Raw genomic sequence first — 17,364 nt, 5'->3', positions numbered from 1 at the left:
CTTAGTATGGGCGCATTTGGTAGCGGACACCTACAGTAATTTTTTTTTTTTCTGTTATGAAAATCTCTGGTATATTTTTTTTTTTTAAGATTCCATACATTGCAAGAAGTCTCGTCAGTTTATGACTATTGTTGCACTGGTAATTGGTCATATACGCTTACCCACCTCCTCCTTGTTCAACCCCCTCTCTCCCACGCGCCGGGAGAGAGGAGGGTAAGCCGTTTACAGCAACTTGAGGGTTGGATACAACTTCAAACACCAGAGTGACCAATCCCCGGCTAATGCATTTACCTTTGCACGGCCTCTGACCCCCCCCCCTTCCCCCAGGAGCAAGTTGCAAGTCGCATGTCGCTGCTGTGCACTCTCACCCCCACCTCGTTTTGCCCCCATGAGTCGGAGGTGGCGGTGGCGGCGGCGTAAGTTTTTGGACAGGACAAAGGTTCCGAGTGAGAGGCATAGAGAACAAAGGGGGTGTGCAGAGAAAGTTTTGGACACTTCTAGTGCGGTTGAGTCTCTGTGTGTGTCCAATCGGATATACCGTGGAACTACAACAAGAACATCAAGAGCTTTCACGAACAAGCGAGAATCCAAATTTGCTTCGTTGACCTTTACGCCTAACTTGCCACACCCTCTCCCACTCTTTCTCCTCTCTTGTTCTTCACCGACCCACTCTGTCACCCACTCTGCTTTTGAGCCCCCCCCCCCTCCGCTTCTTTTTTTTTGAGGTTGCTTGCTTAAAATGTAAGACACCAATAGATTGTGTAACATCATGTTTCCTTCAAATCTTTTTTTTTTTTTTTTGGTTCGATTGGGGGTGAGAGAACCGGAGTCGCAAGATTCGTTGGAAAAAAAAAAAAAAAAAAAAGCAAAATACAGCCAAGTCCGAGAGCAAATCAACACATTTTAAAGTTGCATGGCTTTTTAGGCTTCGTGGTGGTGGTAGAACAGTACAGTGGTATTTCCTATGCCGTTCCTGCGAATGATTTCAATCTGGTGGACCTAAGCTCCAACTCGGAACTGTTCAAACACACAGAGTTTTGGTTTTGGTTTTCATTTCCGCGGGGTTTAAACTCAAGCGGACACACCTGGCGTATGTGTCCGTAGGCATCCATAGCTCTCCGCCAGCCGACCAAGTATACAAGTGCAATTCAAAGTGTTTTGGAAAATAAGCCCTTCCCAGTACCCGAAATCTTCGTCTAAACTTTTCTTTCTCTCGTTTCCAAGCTTTTGCACCCAGCGCGCGCACATCACCAAATCGATCCACTTGCGTCGCCGTATAACGTTGCATAGGTTAAAAAAACATGTTTGCAAACCACGTCCACAGAGGGTTTTAGATCTCTGGGAACAAAATCTCAAATTGCTTCCACGATACCATGATAAGTAGATAAATAGATATACGTTCTCCCCCTCAGTTCTTGCTGTTTGCTTCGTGTGGTCTTATTTACAGGGTGAGTGGCGGCACCTGTCCAAACTTCTGGAAAAAAACAAACGAAAAAAAAGTGAATTAATTAAAAAAAAAAAAAACAATCAGAACAAAGTTCTGGAAAATGCAACGATAAAAGAAACAAGGTGGACATGTAGCATGCACCTGAACAGTCACCCTCTGTTGAATGGTGGTGGTGATGTGGGTGGTGTGTTGCAACAAAAGTAGCAAACATGGATTTGACGTGCTTTGGGGAAACTTTGCGAGATTATCCTGGCAAGGTTTCCCAAACTGTTTTTTCTCCGGTGGTTTGCTTGCTACGTACTCTCAAAGGCATTACCCCGGAATCCCAATCTCGGTGGCAATACCTCACTCCCAACGTTTACAGTTGAAAATGTCTTCAACCTGACAACTTGCCCCTCTTATCTTGTTCTTATCGGGTGTCAAGAGAGAGAGATAAAAAGAATCTCCTGGAACAACAAGAGAGAACCACCCCCCCCCCCCCCTTTTTGCTGCGCGCGGCCCCCTTTTCTTTGTTTGATAAGTTTGCTATCTGACTATAATGGTTCGAGTTACAACAACAAAAATACAATTCACCTGTCAGAGATACCCAAGTAGCGTTCTTTCAACTTCCATTCTGTCAAGTAGCTGATAGCACGAGCCGCAATCATTCGATCAATCAGTCAATCAGTCAGTCAATCGCCCCCCTCCCTCTACTCTAAGGATCCAGAATGCTGTGGTTGAAGTGGTGTGTAATCTACGTAACTGGAGCACAGAATTCGCAGGAGAAACAGGAGGTGGTGACAGGCTTGTAGAAAGTGTGATATCATTATACATCTACTTTTCGTTCTTCACTTCATGTTGGACCTAGAAACACAAATTGGACTTTACCTGTGTTCGATCCACCGATAAGCGAGCCTCCTTATGGAAACTGTGTTCGAACGTCCCTCTATTGCAGTTTTGAAAATGTGAGGACCAAGACGAGTGAATTCAATCCCCTGGCAAACATGCCTACTCCACCCCCCCTCTCTCCCCTATCTATCACATACACATACATGCTTGGGCGTTTCAAGTATTGGCAAACGCAGAGATTGTATATAATAATAGCTTGGATCGGCTATCCAAGTAAGGAGAATCGATGTTGCATTTTTTTCCACCCAACACCTACAACCTCCCTTACTCTGTTTTTTTTTTTTTCATCCTCACCCCCCTTCTTTTTCTCCCCACGAATTTCACCTCCATATCGAAGAAGCTTGTTGATGTTGCAGAGGTTATAAAATTACAAAGCTTGAGTGTCACTCGCATCCTGACGCAATCGCACCGATCAAAAAGTCAAGATGGAGACGATTTGCTAATTTGATGTGGGGTTTATCAAGTTAATGCGCGTCAAATACATGAGTTGGCCCGTGGATTGCACCAGGTGTGTGTGTGTTGGAAGCACTTTCGAAAAAGAGAAGGGTACGAGCGTCAAGTCAGGAAATGGAAGCTCTTTGTTTTTCTTTCACCCAACCTGGTATCCACGATCCACCCGCTTCTTTTAGTTTGGATGTAGCGTGCATAGGAAGGAGTTCATGCACCCAATATCAACCGAGAAACGAGAAGCGAGTGCCAGGTGTCGAGAGTTTGACGTGATTGCACCCGCTTTTTTTGTTTCGACATTCCTAGTTGAATTTCAAATCTTCATCCTCTACGAAGTTCTTCAATCTACGCACTGCATTGTCCGCTCTCCACAAGCGCGTTGTGAAACGTATTTTTAGATGTTTAGTTTGGGGGAAGAGATCCTCCCAAGACAAAACGTTGGTTTAAAAATAAGGTAGTATTGGGGCTAGACCAGTTGAAGAACTACGTGGTAGGTGGTTTACGGGGGGTGCACCATGTCTCCATTCCGTAATGCTGCATAAAATGATGTGAAAGAATCACCATCGAATCTACACCACCGTTGGGCCCACAAAAGAGGCACCAGCCGAGGGAAGAAAGAATCACCGAGAGTCCCCGTCGGAGCATCAAAAAATCTTTTTGGGTCCCAACCATATGCCCTTTTGCATCGATTGCATGAGACGTGTAATGCGCCACTTACTAAAAATTGAAACTAACCGAGCTTCAAATTTGGAAGTCTACCTCCGTTAATCCCACCCTTTCTTCCCCTTAGCCGCTTAATCTGACAGGTGGAACACGGAAGTTTTTCGCCCTGACGCACCTCATGATGTTTCCGGTTTTGCCTCCTCTTACAAAATCGGAAAATGCTCTCCGTCGGCTTATTCAAGTAAGACCATGCAATTGCCTGTAACTCTGGCAGTGAAGGTGTCTTTTCGTGTCTATGGGTGTCGGCGGGACCATATGTGAGACATTACACAAACCTAGCGTAAAGAAAAAAAAAGAAATTTTTTTTCTTTCGCAACGGTTACAAGGGTTTGGGTTTTGACGAGGTTTCTCTGCAAACCATACCCGCAGCTTAATAGAGAGGAGAGAAAAAAACTGAGCTCAGTAGTCACTGCAATTGGACAAGAAAGACCAAACTTGCACCAGATTTCCTTCTTGCAAAACCGGGTCTTACACAGACGAACGAGCAACAAACAAAGATTCGAAATCTCGTGCTTTTTATTTGGTTCGGGGGCCGGGATGGAAGAACCGTTGTAGATCTCGCCAGTCTAAACCTCACTACCGACTCATGCGCGTATCCATCACGAGCACTTGTCCGCTCTCCCTTCCGAAAAAACGAAAATAAAATAGTCGTTGAACACAGTATTTCAAAATTCGAAATGGCAACAGCATCACATTGCATGGTGTTACAGTTGACGTGACGATGAACTTTACTACATTCCACTCAATGAAAAATTCCAGCGTGAGCCAGGGGGACATAATAATATAGCAAACTAAAAAAAAAAAGGAAAAGAAACGGGTAATGTTCAAATTGTAGGGGATTTGTTTGCGAGGATGAACTTACAGCAAGCTGCGTTGTCCTGCTTGACGATGAAAAAAAAAAAATGGAACCCAAAGACAATCATCAAATTTTTTTTCTTTCTGTGGTGGTGGGATGTGGATTCTCCCGGCGATGTGGTGTTTTGATGAACGTGGATGGCGGAATCGTGGAAAAAACGTGGGACCCAGCGCACTTCTCAACAAATACTTTCGCCATAATTTTTTTTACCAATTTTTTCATTCGGGTTTGCTCGCGAAGTGAGAGGTGCGAGTTGAGGGTTGAATGGCATGCCTCTCTCAAATATAGATCCAATTACGTGTTTGAGGCGTGTGGGTATTAGCGATTTTCCTTGTGAGTGTTTTGCGGTAGTTGCAGCAACGGTAAAATGGGAATGGGCACAATACCTGTGAGGTCTCTCTAGGGCACTCGAAGAGAGCCCCGGACTAACCAAAGGCAATTGATGTAGGTGGCTGGTTTTATGGCGAAGCAGTAATTTGCCCACAGTCTTGTGCTAAAATCGTGAGACCCGAAAGCGAGATCTCGTCAACATCTCTCTCTGTTTGAAAGCACATTGCCGGCCACAAGAGAGAGAAAGAAACAACAACTTTAGCCCATGCTAGATGAGAAATACTGGGATTCAGGATTGGTTACTACTCGATGCGACAACCTTGTGGAGATGGATTTTATGGGGACGTTTTTTTTTCTTTCTTTCCGCCATCAACTGTCAGATTACTGAGTGATTTTGAATCATCAGCCGACTGGACATGGATCGCGAGGATTTTGGAGCTTTTTTGATGACTTTGTCCAAAAAAGGAATTTGTGGCGGTTATCACGTGCGAACAGACCTCTCATCTAAATGTAGTAAGTGTAACCACAAGCCGCACCAGAGTTCAATTTGCACGTGAGCACTTACTACGAGCTGGGAAGTATTAGCCTAATCAGGACACCTCTTGAAAACAATCCGTTCCAAGACTCTCAATCACCGAGAAGGGTTGTTCTTTTAGCAATCTCCTTTTCGGGATTTGGTCAAATGCCAGGAAGGTTATGAGCCTTATTCTTACGCCAGCTGCAAGAATAAGCGATTTCCCGCGTCATTTCACTCTGGGTGTTTCCGCCTGCAACTTTGGGAACTTCAAGATCAATTTCGCCGAGGTTGTATACAGCTTTGACGAAGAAGCAAGAGAACTACAACAGCAGCAAAATAAAGCACTTCATATTATGTCTAAATATATTGTAAATAAAAAAGAAAAACCTAACAATAAGTTGAGAAAAAGTCTCACTGATGTTTGCCCTTTGCCCTTCCCTTCCCCCCAGAAACCCACTAACTCCAACATTTTTCGGCACAAGATACAAGCAAACAAAACCACGTCTCATCCAAAACACCAACTCTTGTCAAGAAAGCACCGAATGTGAAAAGCTCCCCACATCAGTCAAAATCGAAAAAAAACCAGAAAAATAAAAAGTCAAAAAAAAAAAAAAGTCTAGTACCCTTTTTTTTGCAGTAAGTGACGAAATCTTAATAAAATCTGATAATAAAAAAAAAAATCATTGAATCCTTTTTACTTTGGTTTTCTTTTTTTTTTTTTTTTCTGTTCTCTGAACTAGGCTCCAACTGGCTCAACTTGCCCGCCTGGTGGATCAATCTCGACGCCATTCAACGGCGTGGGTGGAAATGGGAAAGGTGGAGGCAGAATCTCATTGATAACGGGCGCTGGAGGTGCAGGTGGAGGAGGTGGAGGAGCTGAAGCTGTACCAGGATTATCGTGATTCAAATCATGTTGTTCATCCACATGTAAAGCTTCATCCACCTTTTTCTTATCGGCCTCCTTCTCTTTCTCCTTGACGTACTTGCTATGATCCGAGGGCCCCTTTTCATGGTCCTCCTTTTCGTACTTTTCACTGTCGTGCTTCAGCTTTTCATGGTGTTCTCTATCGGGTGAAAGCTCAAACGTTTCATGCTCATGGTGCTCCTTCTCATGGTGTTCCTTCGAATGGCGTTCTCCGCCCTTGACCCAGTCGTGTTCGTAAAACTCATTCCCTTTCTCCTTGAGACGCTCGTCAACCAAATGCTTCTCTTCGTTAATCTTGTCAGAGTCGTGCTCACTAAAAGTATTACGACGATCATAAGGGTGATGCACCTCATGAAGATTCTCCTTGTGATGGTCCTTCTTCTTTGTATAATCGTCATGCTCATCAACATCCTTTTCGTGGCTATCCGAATCACTACCATGATCTTCTTCGTGGTGGTTCAAGTCATGTCCAGTTTCATCTACATCGTGGTCCGACTCTTCATAGGTATCCTTCTCAAAGAAACCATCGTCATTTTTGAATTTTTCATGGTGGCTCTTTTCGTGGTGCTGGGTCACATTCTTGGCAAAGTTCTCCTCGTAATGGCTAAGCTCGTGTCTCTTGCGATGTGCTTGCTCACGGTACGATTTCTTAAAATGCTCTTCGTCTTTCCTCACGTCGTCAAACTTATGAGTCACCGTGTCATAATCGGTCTTGCCGTGGTCCTTTTCCTTGTGATCTATTTGGAAAAGCGTCTTTTCCTTTACACGGTCACCTTCTTCAAAATGCTCCTTTTCGTCGCTTACTGAGTCATTGCCAATCTCTTCTCGGTGGCGGGCAGAATGGTGCTCCTTGACATCTTCATGAAAGTCATCTTCATAGTGGTCCAATTCATGTCTTGTTTTTAAAGAACCATGGTCAACCTCGCGGTAGTAATCCTCGTGATGATCTTTTTCATTCTTCCACTCATCAACGTCATTATAGTCTTTTTCAAAATCTCCACCGCCCTCGTGGTGGTCTTCTTCATGGTGACTCACTTCGTGTCGATCTTGATCGAGCTTATAGTCGTCATGCTTGTGCGTCTTTTTTTCGTTGTAATGCCATCCGTCATCCGACTTGTGGTGTTCGTCCTTGTCATGAACCTCGGTTATGTTTTTGCGAACAGTCTCTTCGTAATGGTTTAGCTCGTGGCGTTTCCTTCTCCAATCATGATCAACCTCGTGTATATAACCTTTGTGACGCTCACTTTCGGCTACACTCTCATCCAACTCGTGCAAGTCTTGGTTATATTCCTCGTCATCTTCCCGGTGCTTGTCATCGACCTGATGTTTATCCTTGAGAAAGGTCTTGGTATCGTCATCGTACTTTTCCGTTTCATGATACGCATCGTCGTCCTTCAGAACCTCGTGGTAATTCTTTTGGTGATGCTCCGTCACGTTCGTGTAGTGTTCATCTTCATAGTGCACCACCTCGTGCCTCTTTTCGTGGTCATACTCTACCGACGAATCTTCTTCAGACACTTTGGAAGACTCAACGTCATCGAGCTCGTGAAAGTGCTTGTCATAAGATGAATCTTTACCTTCATGCACTTCATGCTGGTCCTTCTTGTGGAAATCTTTTCCCGTCTCGGAATCTTTTTCCAAGTGGTGGTCCAAATGATGGCCACCATCCTTATCGCGGAAATTCTTCTCAAAATGGTCCTTTTCCAATTCATGGTCGTCGGACTCATGCAAGTCGAGCTCGTGGTGCAGGTCATGCGTGTCACTTTCTTCGTGATGATCGAGCTCGTGCACATCCTTCTCTTTCTTGTAAATTGTTTTCTCGTAAAGATCTAGCTCTGACCTTTTCAACTTGGTATCCCTTTCCGCCATTGCAGTCACCGCCGCCGCTTGAAACTCTGAAATTTGTTGTTCTTCCATGCTATGGAAATCCACGTCTTGCCCATTCTCATCAGCATCTTCAAGCTTACTCAAATCATAAAACGGTTCATGTTCGTGGAAATCTTGTTCGTGATGCTCCTTCTCTAGCTCGTGGTATTTCGTCTCATGGTGCTCCTCTTGCACGTCACCATTATGTTTCTTCAGCTCTTCCGTGTCTTCGTGATGGTGGTCTTTTTCATATTCATGAATGTGCTCCTCGTGCACTTGATCGCCCGTTTTAAAAGAGTTGTGGTTGTCCTTCCACGAATCCTCGAGATTGCTCTCATGGATCTCCTTCCTATGAGCCGGATTGCGACGGTCTTCTTCGTGGTGCTCCTCGTGGTGATCTTTTTCGTACTGCTTGTTCTCCTCGTTGTGGTGCTCCACTTCGTGGTCCAAAGTGGCGTTCCTAAACTTGGAATAATGGTGCGCTTCACTATGACTTTTTTCAGTGTGGAAGTGTTTCGACTCGCGATGGGCAGCTCTGGTGATGTTCATGCGTCGAAACGGAGGCTTTATGTATTTCCTGGGATACGAAAACCTGTCACTGGCAGCGGCAACAGCAACAGCAACACCACCACCACCACCACTATATCCACGGTCCATTTCAAAAAATCTTTGAGGTGTCACTTCAGCCAGTATATCACGTTTCGAGAGCTCAACCGTGGCATCGCTGTCGCTTTGGTATCGTTGTTCACCGCCTTTGTGATTGTTTCTGCATTGTTGATTCTCAAAGCAAATCTCTTCATTTTCCTGCTGCCTTGTTTCAACTCGTGACACTGCCCTTTCCCCATCCCTAGAGAACTCTCGTCTTCCTTCTTCAATTCGTATCTTATCATGGTAGGTGGTAGTTGGATTTGGAATTTTTCCATCATGTCCAAAAGGTGGCTGGAATCGAGTTCCTGTTGAGTCAGTCTCGCTCTTGTCTTTCTTGAACCCATCTTCATTTGTAGGATATTGACCACCACCTACTCCGCCACTGCCGTCACTGCCGTCACCGCCACTCCCAATGCCATGGGATGGGCTCACTCTATTGTCAATGTTCTTTTCCCCTTCACCTTCGTATTTCTCTTTTTGGTGCAGTTTGTCGCCACCTTTAGTGCCGTCTTTTCCACCAAGGTGTTCACGGTCATGGTCACGATCGCTTTCACTTCCACCTTTTGGATATAAGTCTTTTATCCCATCTTCAGAGTGACTGCTCTCTCCCCCATGAAACGGCGGTTTCGGAAATGGGGGTCCTGGTTTCGGAGGAAGTGCTGTTTCCGATGTAATCACTGTGGTCGAGGCTGTGATTGTAACTGGCACGGGTTTAAACTCCTCCCATGTCTCAGTCAAGGTAACAGGTTTCAACTTGGCCTTGGTTTCGGTTAGCGTGACAGATCTATGCTTGTTTCGAGTTTCAGTCAACGTAACAGGTCTAAGCTTTTCTCGAGTGGCAGTAACCGTGATTTGCTCGACAATGGGCTCAGTCTTTGTCACCGTGATTTCCTCAAAGACAGGCTCAATCTCTGTCGTGGTGATATGTTTAAGAACTGGTTCAATCTCTGTTCTTGTAATGTGGTCGAAAATTTCCCGGATTTTAGTCACCGTGATGGGCTCAAACATCGGTTCAAACTCGGTCACCGTGATTGGCTCAAAGACGGGCACCATTTCAGTGACAGTAAGTATTTTATCATGATGACCATGTGGCGCGGTTTCAGTTATAGTTACAGTTGAGACGTTGGGGTGTTGGCCAGGTTTGGTCACTGTGACTGTGGAGACGCTTCCGTGATGACTAGGTCCGATCACCGTGGTTGTAACAGTTGAAACTTGACCAGATTCAATCACCGTGGCCGTAACAGTTGAAACGTGATGACCAGGTCCGGTCCTTGTGACGGTGACTGTGGAGACGTTCCCGTGATGACTAGGTCCGATCACCGTGGTTGTAACAGTTGAAACTTGACCAGATTCAATCACCGTGGCCGTAACAGTTGAAACGTGATGACCAGGTCCGGTCCTTGTGACGGTGACTGTGGAGACGTTCCCGTGATGGCCAGGTTCGGTCACCGTGGTTGTAACTGTGGAGACTTGACCAGGTTCGATCACCGTGGCCGTAACAGTTGAAACGTGATGACCAGGTCCGGTCCTTGTGACGGTGACTGTGGAGACGTTCCCGTGATGGCCAGGTTCGGTCACCGTAACTGTGGAGACTTGACCAGGTTCGATCACCGTGGCCGTAACAGTTGAAACGTGATGACCAGGTCCGGTCCTTGTGACGGTGACTGTGGAGACGTTCCCGTGATGGCCAGGTTCGGTCACCGTAACTGTGGAGACTTGACCAGGTTCGATCACCGTGGCTGTAACAGTTGAAACATGACCAGGTGCAATCACCGTGACTGTAGCAGTTGAAGCGTGATGGTGTTCATGTTCGGTCACTGTAACTGTAGCAGTTGAAACATGATGGTGACCAGATGCCGTGACTGTAACTGTTGACGCACGTCCATCGTGGCCGGCCTTTGTCTTCGTTACTGTTGATTTGTGAGATGCATATTCAGTTTCTGTAAGGGATTCTGTTTTTGTCACCGTGAAAGTTGAGCCAGCTTTCCCTCTTGTCACTGTACGCGTAGAGTAATTCACCACCGACTTAGTCTTGACCACTGTTACTGTTCGACGGCCGCCGCCCTCTGCATTCGTTTGGCCACCGGTGCTGCCTCCGTTTCCTTTCATTTCGCCATCTCGTGACTGCTTCTCGCCTAGTTTGCCCATTGCACCTTTCATTCCAAACAGCTGACAAATCTTAGTTAAAAGTTTCACTATTTTCTTGTTCTTCCAATTCCCCTTAGCGTTTTCATCCTGGTCCTTAGAAGAAGAGGGTTCCTCCTTTCCGGACTTGGTCTTGCCTCCAGATTCAGTCCTTGACTTTCCAATCTCGCCTTTGAACTTGCCGTAGCTTTCCTCAAAATCGTCATCGTCAGTGTCTTCTTCTGATGAGAGGCCCTTTTCCTCCAGTCTTGACGTAGTCTTGCGACCACCTTTACCTTTGTTGCCACTTGCGCGCCCCTCTGACTTGGTTTTGCCGCCTTGAGATGATCCTCCACCTCCACCTTTTCCGCCAGCTCCTCCTCCACCTCTGCTCTTTTTCAAAGGCTCTTCATGAACTTCTTTAGCTGGTTTTTTATGTTTTGTATTTCTTTCTCCAACCTTGGGTTTGCTGCCCAGGTCTCTGAAGCCTCCTTTCTCTCCCTTCATATCTTTCAAATCGGAAAAATCGCGTTTATCGACGCCCTTGTTGTCCTGGTGGTTGCCATTGCCAATTTCGAAAAGCTTGTTCTCGTCTCGTAACTGGGCATTCAGCTCAATCCAATCGTTCCGACGATCATTTCCGCTTGCTGGGCCCCCATTGTCACCAATGCTAATCAAGGTCTTTTGATCGTCCTTGCGTGAGTCATTCCAGCTCTTCCATCCTGCATTTGGTCTTTGGCGATAAAATTTGTGTCCTCGGTTGGATTTTCCGTCACCCCAGATTTTTCCACTAGTCCACTTTCTCTCGCTGCCTGTTTTCCCACCAGAGGGACCTTTTCCGTCTTGGCCATCGTTCCGATTCTTTTCATCTTTTTGGTTGTCTCCGGCCTTTTTTAAATTCTTTCCATCGTTGTTTTTTTTATTGTCCGTCTTTTTCTTCCTAGTGCTTGGCCGCCATTTGTCGTTCCAGCTTGGTTTATTCTTGCGCTGTCCACCTTTGTCGGGATTAGCAACGCCGTCCTCCCGATCCTTCTTGCCGTCCCCTTTCGAGCCGTCACCCAACTGCTTCTGCGTCTTGTTACCCACGGGACCTTTCTTGAAGAATTTCTTTAATTTTGGGAATTTGTTGTTTGGCGGTTCCTGGTTTTCGTCTTTGTTGGCCACATTATCTGAATCCAATCTGCGAACCTTGCTGTTTTCGTTTTCGTTTTCGTTAGCCTCAGCCTCACGTTCGCGGACCCAGCCCTGGTTTCCCTCCCCTTTATTCTGGTCTCCATCTCGTTCATTCTTTGTTGCAACCAGTTCCTTCCAGTTCAACATGTCACGTTTTAAATACTTTTCAAATCGTTGACCTCTCATTGGAAGAGTTTGCTTTTTGAAATTTCCATTTACACTAGGTTTGGCATCTATCTTTTTATCCTCGACGCAATCTTGACCTTTCAGGAATTCATCCTGGACTTTTGAAGAGGGACGTTCGACAAGTTTCTTGGGTCCAGCCAATGTTTGCTTTTGCGGCTTCTGCTTCAGCTTCTGGTTGGCGTCACCACAATCGTCTTTGCACGCACCACTTGGTTCCTTTTGCTTGGTTTTTGCCTTTGACGAACTCGTTTGTCCGCTCTTTCCCGCAACAGGTTTGCCAAAACTCTCCTCGTCACAGTCCTCATCAAATTTAGCCAGTGCTCCTTTATCGACCTTGACTGGCGCTGCTTCGTCACAGTCATCATCTTTACTGCTACCCTTTGGTCCATTGGTCTGGTATTTGGTTTTTCTTGCAAATTTCGCCTTCCTCGTTCTGCCTTGGCCCAAACGCTTGTTGTTCAGTTTCGAGCTGTCATTTTCGCCATCCACTGGAAACTCGCTAGTTTTCCCAGCTTTTTGTGAGCCAAGTGCAACTCTGTCAATCTTTACCGCAGCTGGTTTCTCCTTTGTTGCACCTCTTTTTCCTATCGAGATTGAAGCCATTGCAAAAGAACGCTTACCCTTTTTACTACTCTTTGCTTTTTTCACTGGCTGTGCTTTTCCTTTTTCGTCCACGCCGTCATCATCGTCGTCGTCATCATCATCTTCGTCATCATCCTCCACGACGTACTTGATTTTTGGCAGCTTCAACCCCTGACCTTTGCTTGATGACGTTCCCTTGCTCACATTTTTTGTCGGAAGATCTTCCTCAGACAGTTCATCGTCTGAGCAAAATATTTCCTCTAGCGTGCTCTTGGTGGTCTTCTTGGTTGATGTCCCCGACGATATTTTACTGCCCTGCGTCTGTTTGGACTTTTTAGAGGTTGTATCTTTGCCCGAATTCGACACTTTTGAAGCCGTCTTTTTCTTTTTCGTGGCGGGCGCTTCCTCGTTTTCATTGTCGTCTATGACTTTCTTGCTTACTTTCGACTTTGAGACCTTTTTAGCTGCCTTTTTTGAGGTCTTTGGTTTTGATTTTACTGAAGATACTTTCTTACCCTTGGCATTGCTTGTCCCTTTACTCTTCTTGGTCAGTGTTGAATCCTTAATGGTTGTTTTTTTCTGTTCCGGTACCTTTTCCTCCTCCTCCTCCTCCTCCTCCTCTTCGTCACAAGATTCGTCACTCTCATTTACAATGGTCTTTTCGGTAGTTTTCTTACCTTTGGTGTCGCTACTGATGCCGCTGTCGCCGCTGCTTTTCTTACCGGTTGCAGCTCCAGTCTTGCCACCTTTGTCGTCTGTTCCGCCTTTGTCCTTGTCCAAAAAAGACTTGAGCTTCTCCTTGATTTTTTTCTTTTTTTTGCCCTTGTCCTTTCCCGAGTCTTGAGTAGTTGAAGCGCCTTTTGAAGGGCCTTTAACTTGAGAGCCCGTATCATCTCCCTTTTCGCCTTTCCCTTTGAGCCCCAGCAATTTCGACATATCACGAATCAACAAGTGCACATCTTTGCGCTTCATCGCGCTAGCATGCTTTGGGATGGGGTCTGCACTGTCCGGCCAAAGCTCCTTTCTCGTGACTTTGTCTGTGATCAGACGAGATTCGCCTTTGTTGTCACTATTTCGGCGGCCATTGTCGAAATGACCACCTTGTATGCGCTCGGGATCTTTTCCGCTATCATTTTCTTCCGCCTCGTCACGTTTAACGGGAGGTTGCAAATGTGCGCCGTCTTCAACCGGTAGTAGTTCCACCTCTTCCACAATAGGCCGTGGCTGTACGCCTTCATCAACGGGTAGTGGCTGAATGCCACTTGCAACAGTTTGAACAGGCTGAACAGAAACTGTTCCTTCAACGGGTGGTGGCCGGACGCTACTCACAAGGGGCTGTGTTAGGACTGCCTCTTCAGCGGGTAAAGGTTGGACTTCTATTTCAGCGGGTAAAGGTCGCACTTCTATTTCAACAGGTAGTGGCTGTACGCCTCCTTCAATGGGTTGTGCAGGGACTGCTTCCTCAATGGGTAGTGGCTGGATACCACTTTCAATACGCGGTGCAGGAACTTCGCTTTCTATAGGTGGTGCTGGTGATGGTGGTAGTGGCGGTAATGGTAGTATACTAATTTCTGAAGGTACAGGTTCAGGCGCAGGTTCAGGTCCAGGTTCAGGTCCAGGTACAGGTCCAGGTTCAGGTTCAGGTTCAGGTTCAGGTCCAGGTCCAGGTCCAGGTCCAGGTCCAGGTTCAGCTTCAGCTTCAGCTTCAGGTTCAGGAAAAGGTGCAGGAACAGGTTCAGGTACAGGAACAGGAAAAGGTGCAGGTACAGGAACGGGTACAGGTACAGGTTTAGGTGAAGGTGAAGGTGAAGGCACGGGTAAAGGTACAGGAACGGGTACAGGTACAGGTTTAGGTGAAGGTGAAGCTGAAGGTACGGGTACAGGTACGGGTACGGGTACAGGCACAGGTTTAGGTGAAGGTGAAGGTACGGGTACAGGTACAGGTACGGGTACAGGTACAGCGGAGGGCTTCGGTTTGCCACGAGCCGAAGGTTTTCTTCCCCTAGGCCCGTCATAAAACTTGTCCGGCTTTCTTGGACCGTCGTCCCAGATTTGGGGAGGCACTGGGTACGGTTCAGGGACAGGCCTTCGGCTCCCTCTGCGGTCACCTCGATAACCTTGACCAGATCCGCTATACTTGTCTCCTTTGTAGGGACCACCTCTCCGATTACCACTGCCGCTTCTAGAACGACCCCGTTGTTCTCTTCCGTCACCAAACCGCCCTCGCTGACTGCTTGTTCCTCTTCCACCTTGGAAAGGCCAGTCATCAGGACGATCGGGTCTCGTTGCATTGCTGCTGTCAAACTTTCCCGACTGGCTCTTTCTGTTACTGGCTCCCCCGCGACCAATCCAACCTCTAAACCTGTTTAAATTTGATCTCCGATCGTCAGCAGCCAACTCGATATACGGGTGCTCGTTTTCCAAACTCCTTCCGTGAGGTTCTCTTTGAGGTTCTCTTTGAAGTTCTCTGTGGGGCTTTCTTTGAGGTTCTCTGTGGGGCTCTCTTTGAGGTTCTCTGTGGGGCTTTCTTTGAGGTTCTCTGTGGGGCTCTCTTTGAGGTTCTCTGTGGGGCTTTCTTTGAGGTTCTCTGTGGGGCTCTCTATATGATTCCTTGTTGTCGTCGGATTTCTTTGGAGGTCCGCTTCTTCCATCGTCAGCTGGACCTTTTTTACAGTCAGAGCCAGGTGGACTTGCGCCACCTTTACCATCACTTGGTCGATAAGGCTGGGGAGCTGGGACTCTGGAAATGTCTTTATCGTGTTTGTCATTGCTGCACCCAACCTGACTGCGGCGTCTGCCACCTTCATCAGGTGGGTGGTCATCTTTCGTATCAACTTCCTTCCTGTATTGGTGTCCATTACCATGATCATGATCATGATCATGATCACCTGGACCCAGTGGACCCAGTGGACGTTGTGGACGTGACGGACCTTGCGGACTTTGGGAACCTGGTGGACCTGGTGGACCTGGCGGGCCCTGTGAGCCTTGTGGACCTTGTGGACCTTGTGGACCTTGTGAGCCTTGTGGACCTTGTGGATCTAATGATGGTACCCTACCCATCCCTCTGTCGTGTTCATGTCTGCCATCGTTATTGTGTCCGGGCCCCTTTCTGTCATCTCTGTTTTCGCAGTTGCTCTCACCGTGGCTAGCCTTGCTACCAGAACCTCGATTTTGATCATGGTGATCTTCCACCCACTTGTCATTCCAGCTCTCACCATGCTTATGTGCTTCTCGCTCGTACTCTACCCTAGATTTCGAGCCTTTGCTGTTTTTCCACTGCCATTTCTTTCTAAACTCTCTTTCCCACTCATCACAATCGCTGTCCCAGTCATGGCATCCTTCCTCTCCATCTTGACATTCCTGGTTCGGATACCCATCATATTCACGTCGAAGTGGGCAATCAAAGTAATTGTGCTTGTCATCGCCACAGAATGGGCATCCTGCTAACTTTTTCGAGCCGCGACTATGAGGACATTCAAAAGAGCGGTGCTTGTCATCTCCGCAGTGTGCACACTCGAGTGGCCTCCTTTCCAGAGAGTGGCGCAGTGACAGTGGACGCTCAGGCTCATATTTGGTCAGTTCCACCGAACCTTCAGCTTTGGACCCCCAAAAAGCATCATCAAAAGTGAGATCTTTTGCGGCACCGTTGTCGATTACAGCTTGCGCATGGAAAATGATGTCTTCTTTTTCTTTTTCCGCGGCAGCTCTGGCAAGGAGCTGCAACTCCTTCAATTTAGATCCACCAGAAGTGCCACTTTCGAAACCACCACTGTCACGAACAGCCTTCAACTTGTCAAGCACAATCAAAATATCCTTCAAGATCGCCAACTTCTCCATGGTAATCTGCTTACCAACGGTCAACAATTTCCAAAACAACTCTCCAAGGCCGACTCTACCTTCAGACTTGAGAAAAGCCTCTCCACTATCCACACTATCCTTCTTCGACCCCTGGTCATCTGAATTTTTTTCTTTACGATCATCTTTGTCTTGAGACGCGCTTCCTTCGTGGTCAACTTCTCGCTTGGCTGCAAAATGCATTTGCAGTGGAGGCACGTGCGCGTTGGGGCTGCCAATTTGCACTATTCCTCCCTTTGGTTTGGCGCCATCCGCCGTGTCGATAACCAAACAGCTCGTGAACGCAGCAACATATAGTAAACTTAGTAGTTGTTTCATAGCTGCGGCAGTAAAACACAAGCGTGTATAGAAAAAAAGAACAAATTATGTTTTTTTTTTTCTCTTTTCCTTCTTTACCAAGGGTTTAACCCGAACGTCAGGGACATCTGCAGGCGAATATATATATACATATGTGTGACTTTAAGTTGATTCTAATGACTTCCTTAGAAATAAACTTTGTTCTATTCATCAAACATGGCTTCGTTGGGGAGACCCGTTTATCGTAATCTTGCCTTGGGCTGGGACCGTGTTTTTTTTTTGTTTGTAATGCTGCAAAAAAAAAAGTATATATATAGAAAAAGAAGAAAATCTTTATGTGCTGCAAACTTGCCATTTTTGTAACTGTGTGGGGTTTTGTGACATTGCAGCTTTTTGGTCAGGAACAAGAATAAAAATTAAAACAAAACGAAATAAAATATGCGAGGGAATGTTTCACGTGGAATAAGCGATGGAAGATCTTGAAAAGTATTGAACCTTCT

At 46.4% G+C, this 17,364-nt stretch overlaps 1 protein-coding gene across 1 annotated transcript; it reads right to left on the bottom strand. All coding sequences in view use genetic code 12, as the record gives it.

The window, feature by feature from the left end:
- Positions 1-5,944: 5,944 nt before the first annotated feature.
- LODBEIA_P55300 (uncharacterized protein) lies at positions 5,945-16,885 on the bottom strand (the record flags this gene model as incomplete). Its single annotated transcript, XM_066975873.1, has 1 exon — positions 5,945-16,885. The coding sequence occupies one exon, from the start codon at positions 16,883-16,885 to the stop codon at positions 5,945-5,947; it is 10,941 nt and encodes a 3,646-aa protein (XP_066832468.1).
- Positions 16,886-17,364: the final 479 nt, after the last annotated feature.

This window comes from Lodderomyces beijingensis, assembly GCF_963989305.1.
Source record: "Lodderomyces beijingensis strain CBS 14171 genome assembly, chromosome: 7".
NCBI lineage: Eukaryota > Fungi > Ascomycota > Pichiomycetes > Serinales > Debaryomycetaceae > Lodderomyces > Lodderomyces beijingensis.
The sequence above is the reverse complement of the archived record's forward strand: the minus strand, read 5'-3'. Positions and strand labels throughout refer to the sequence as shown.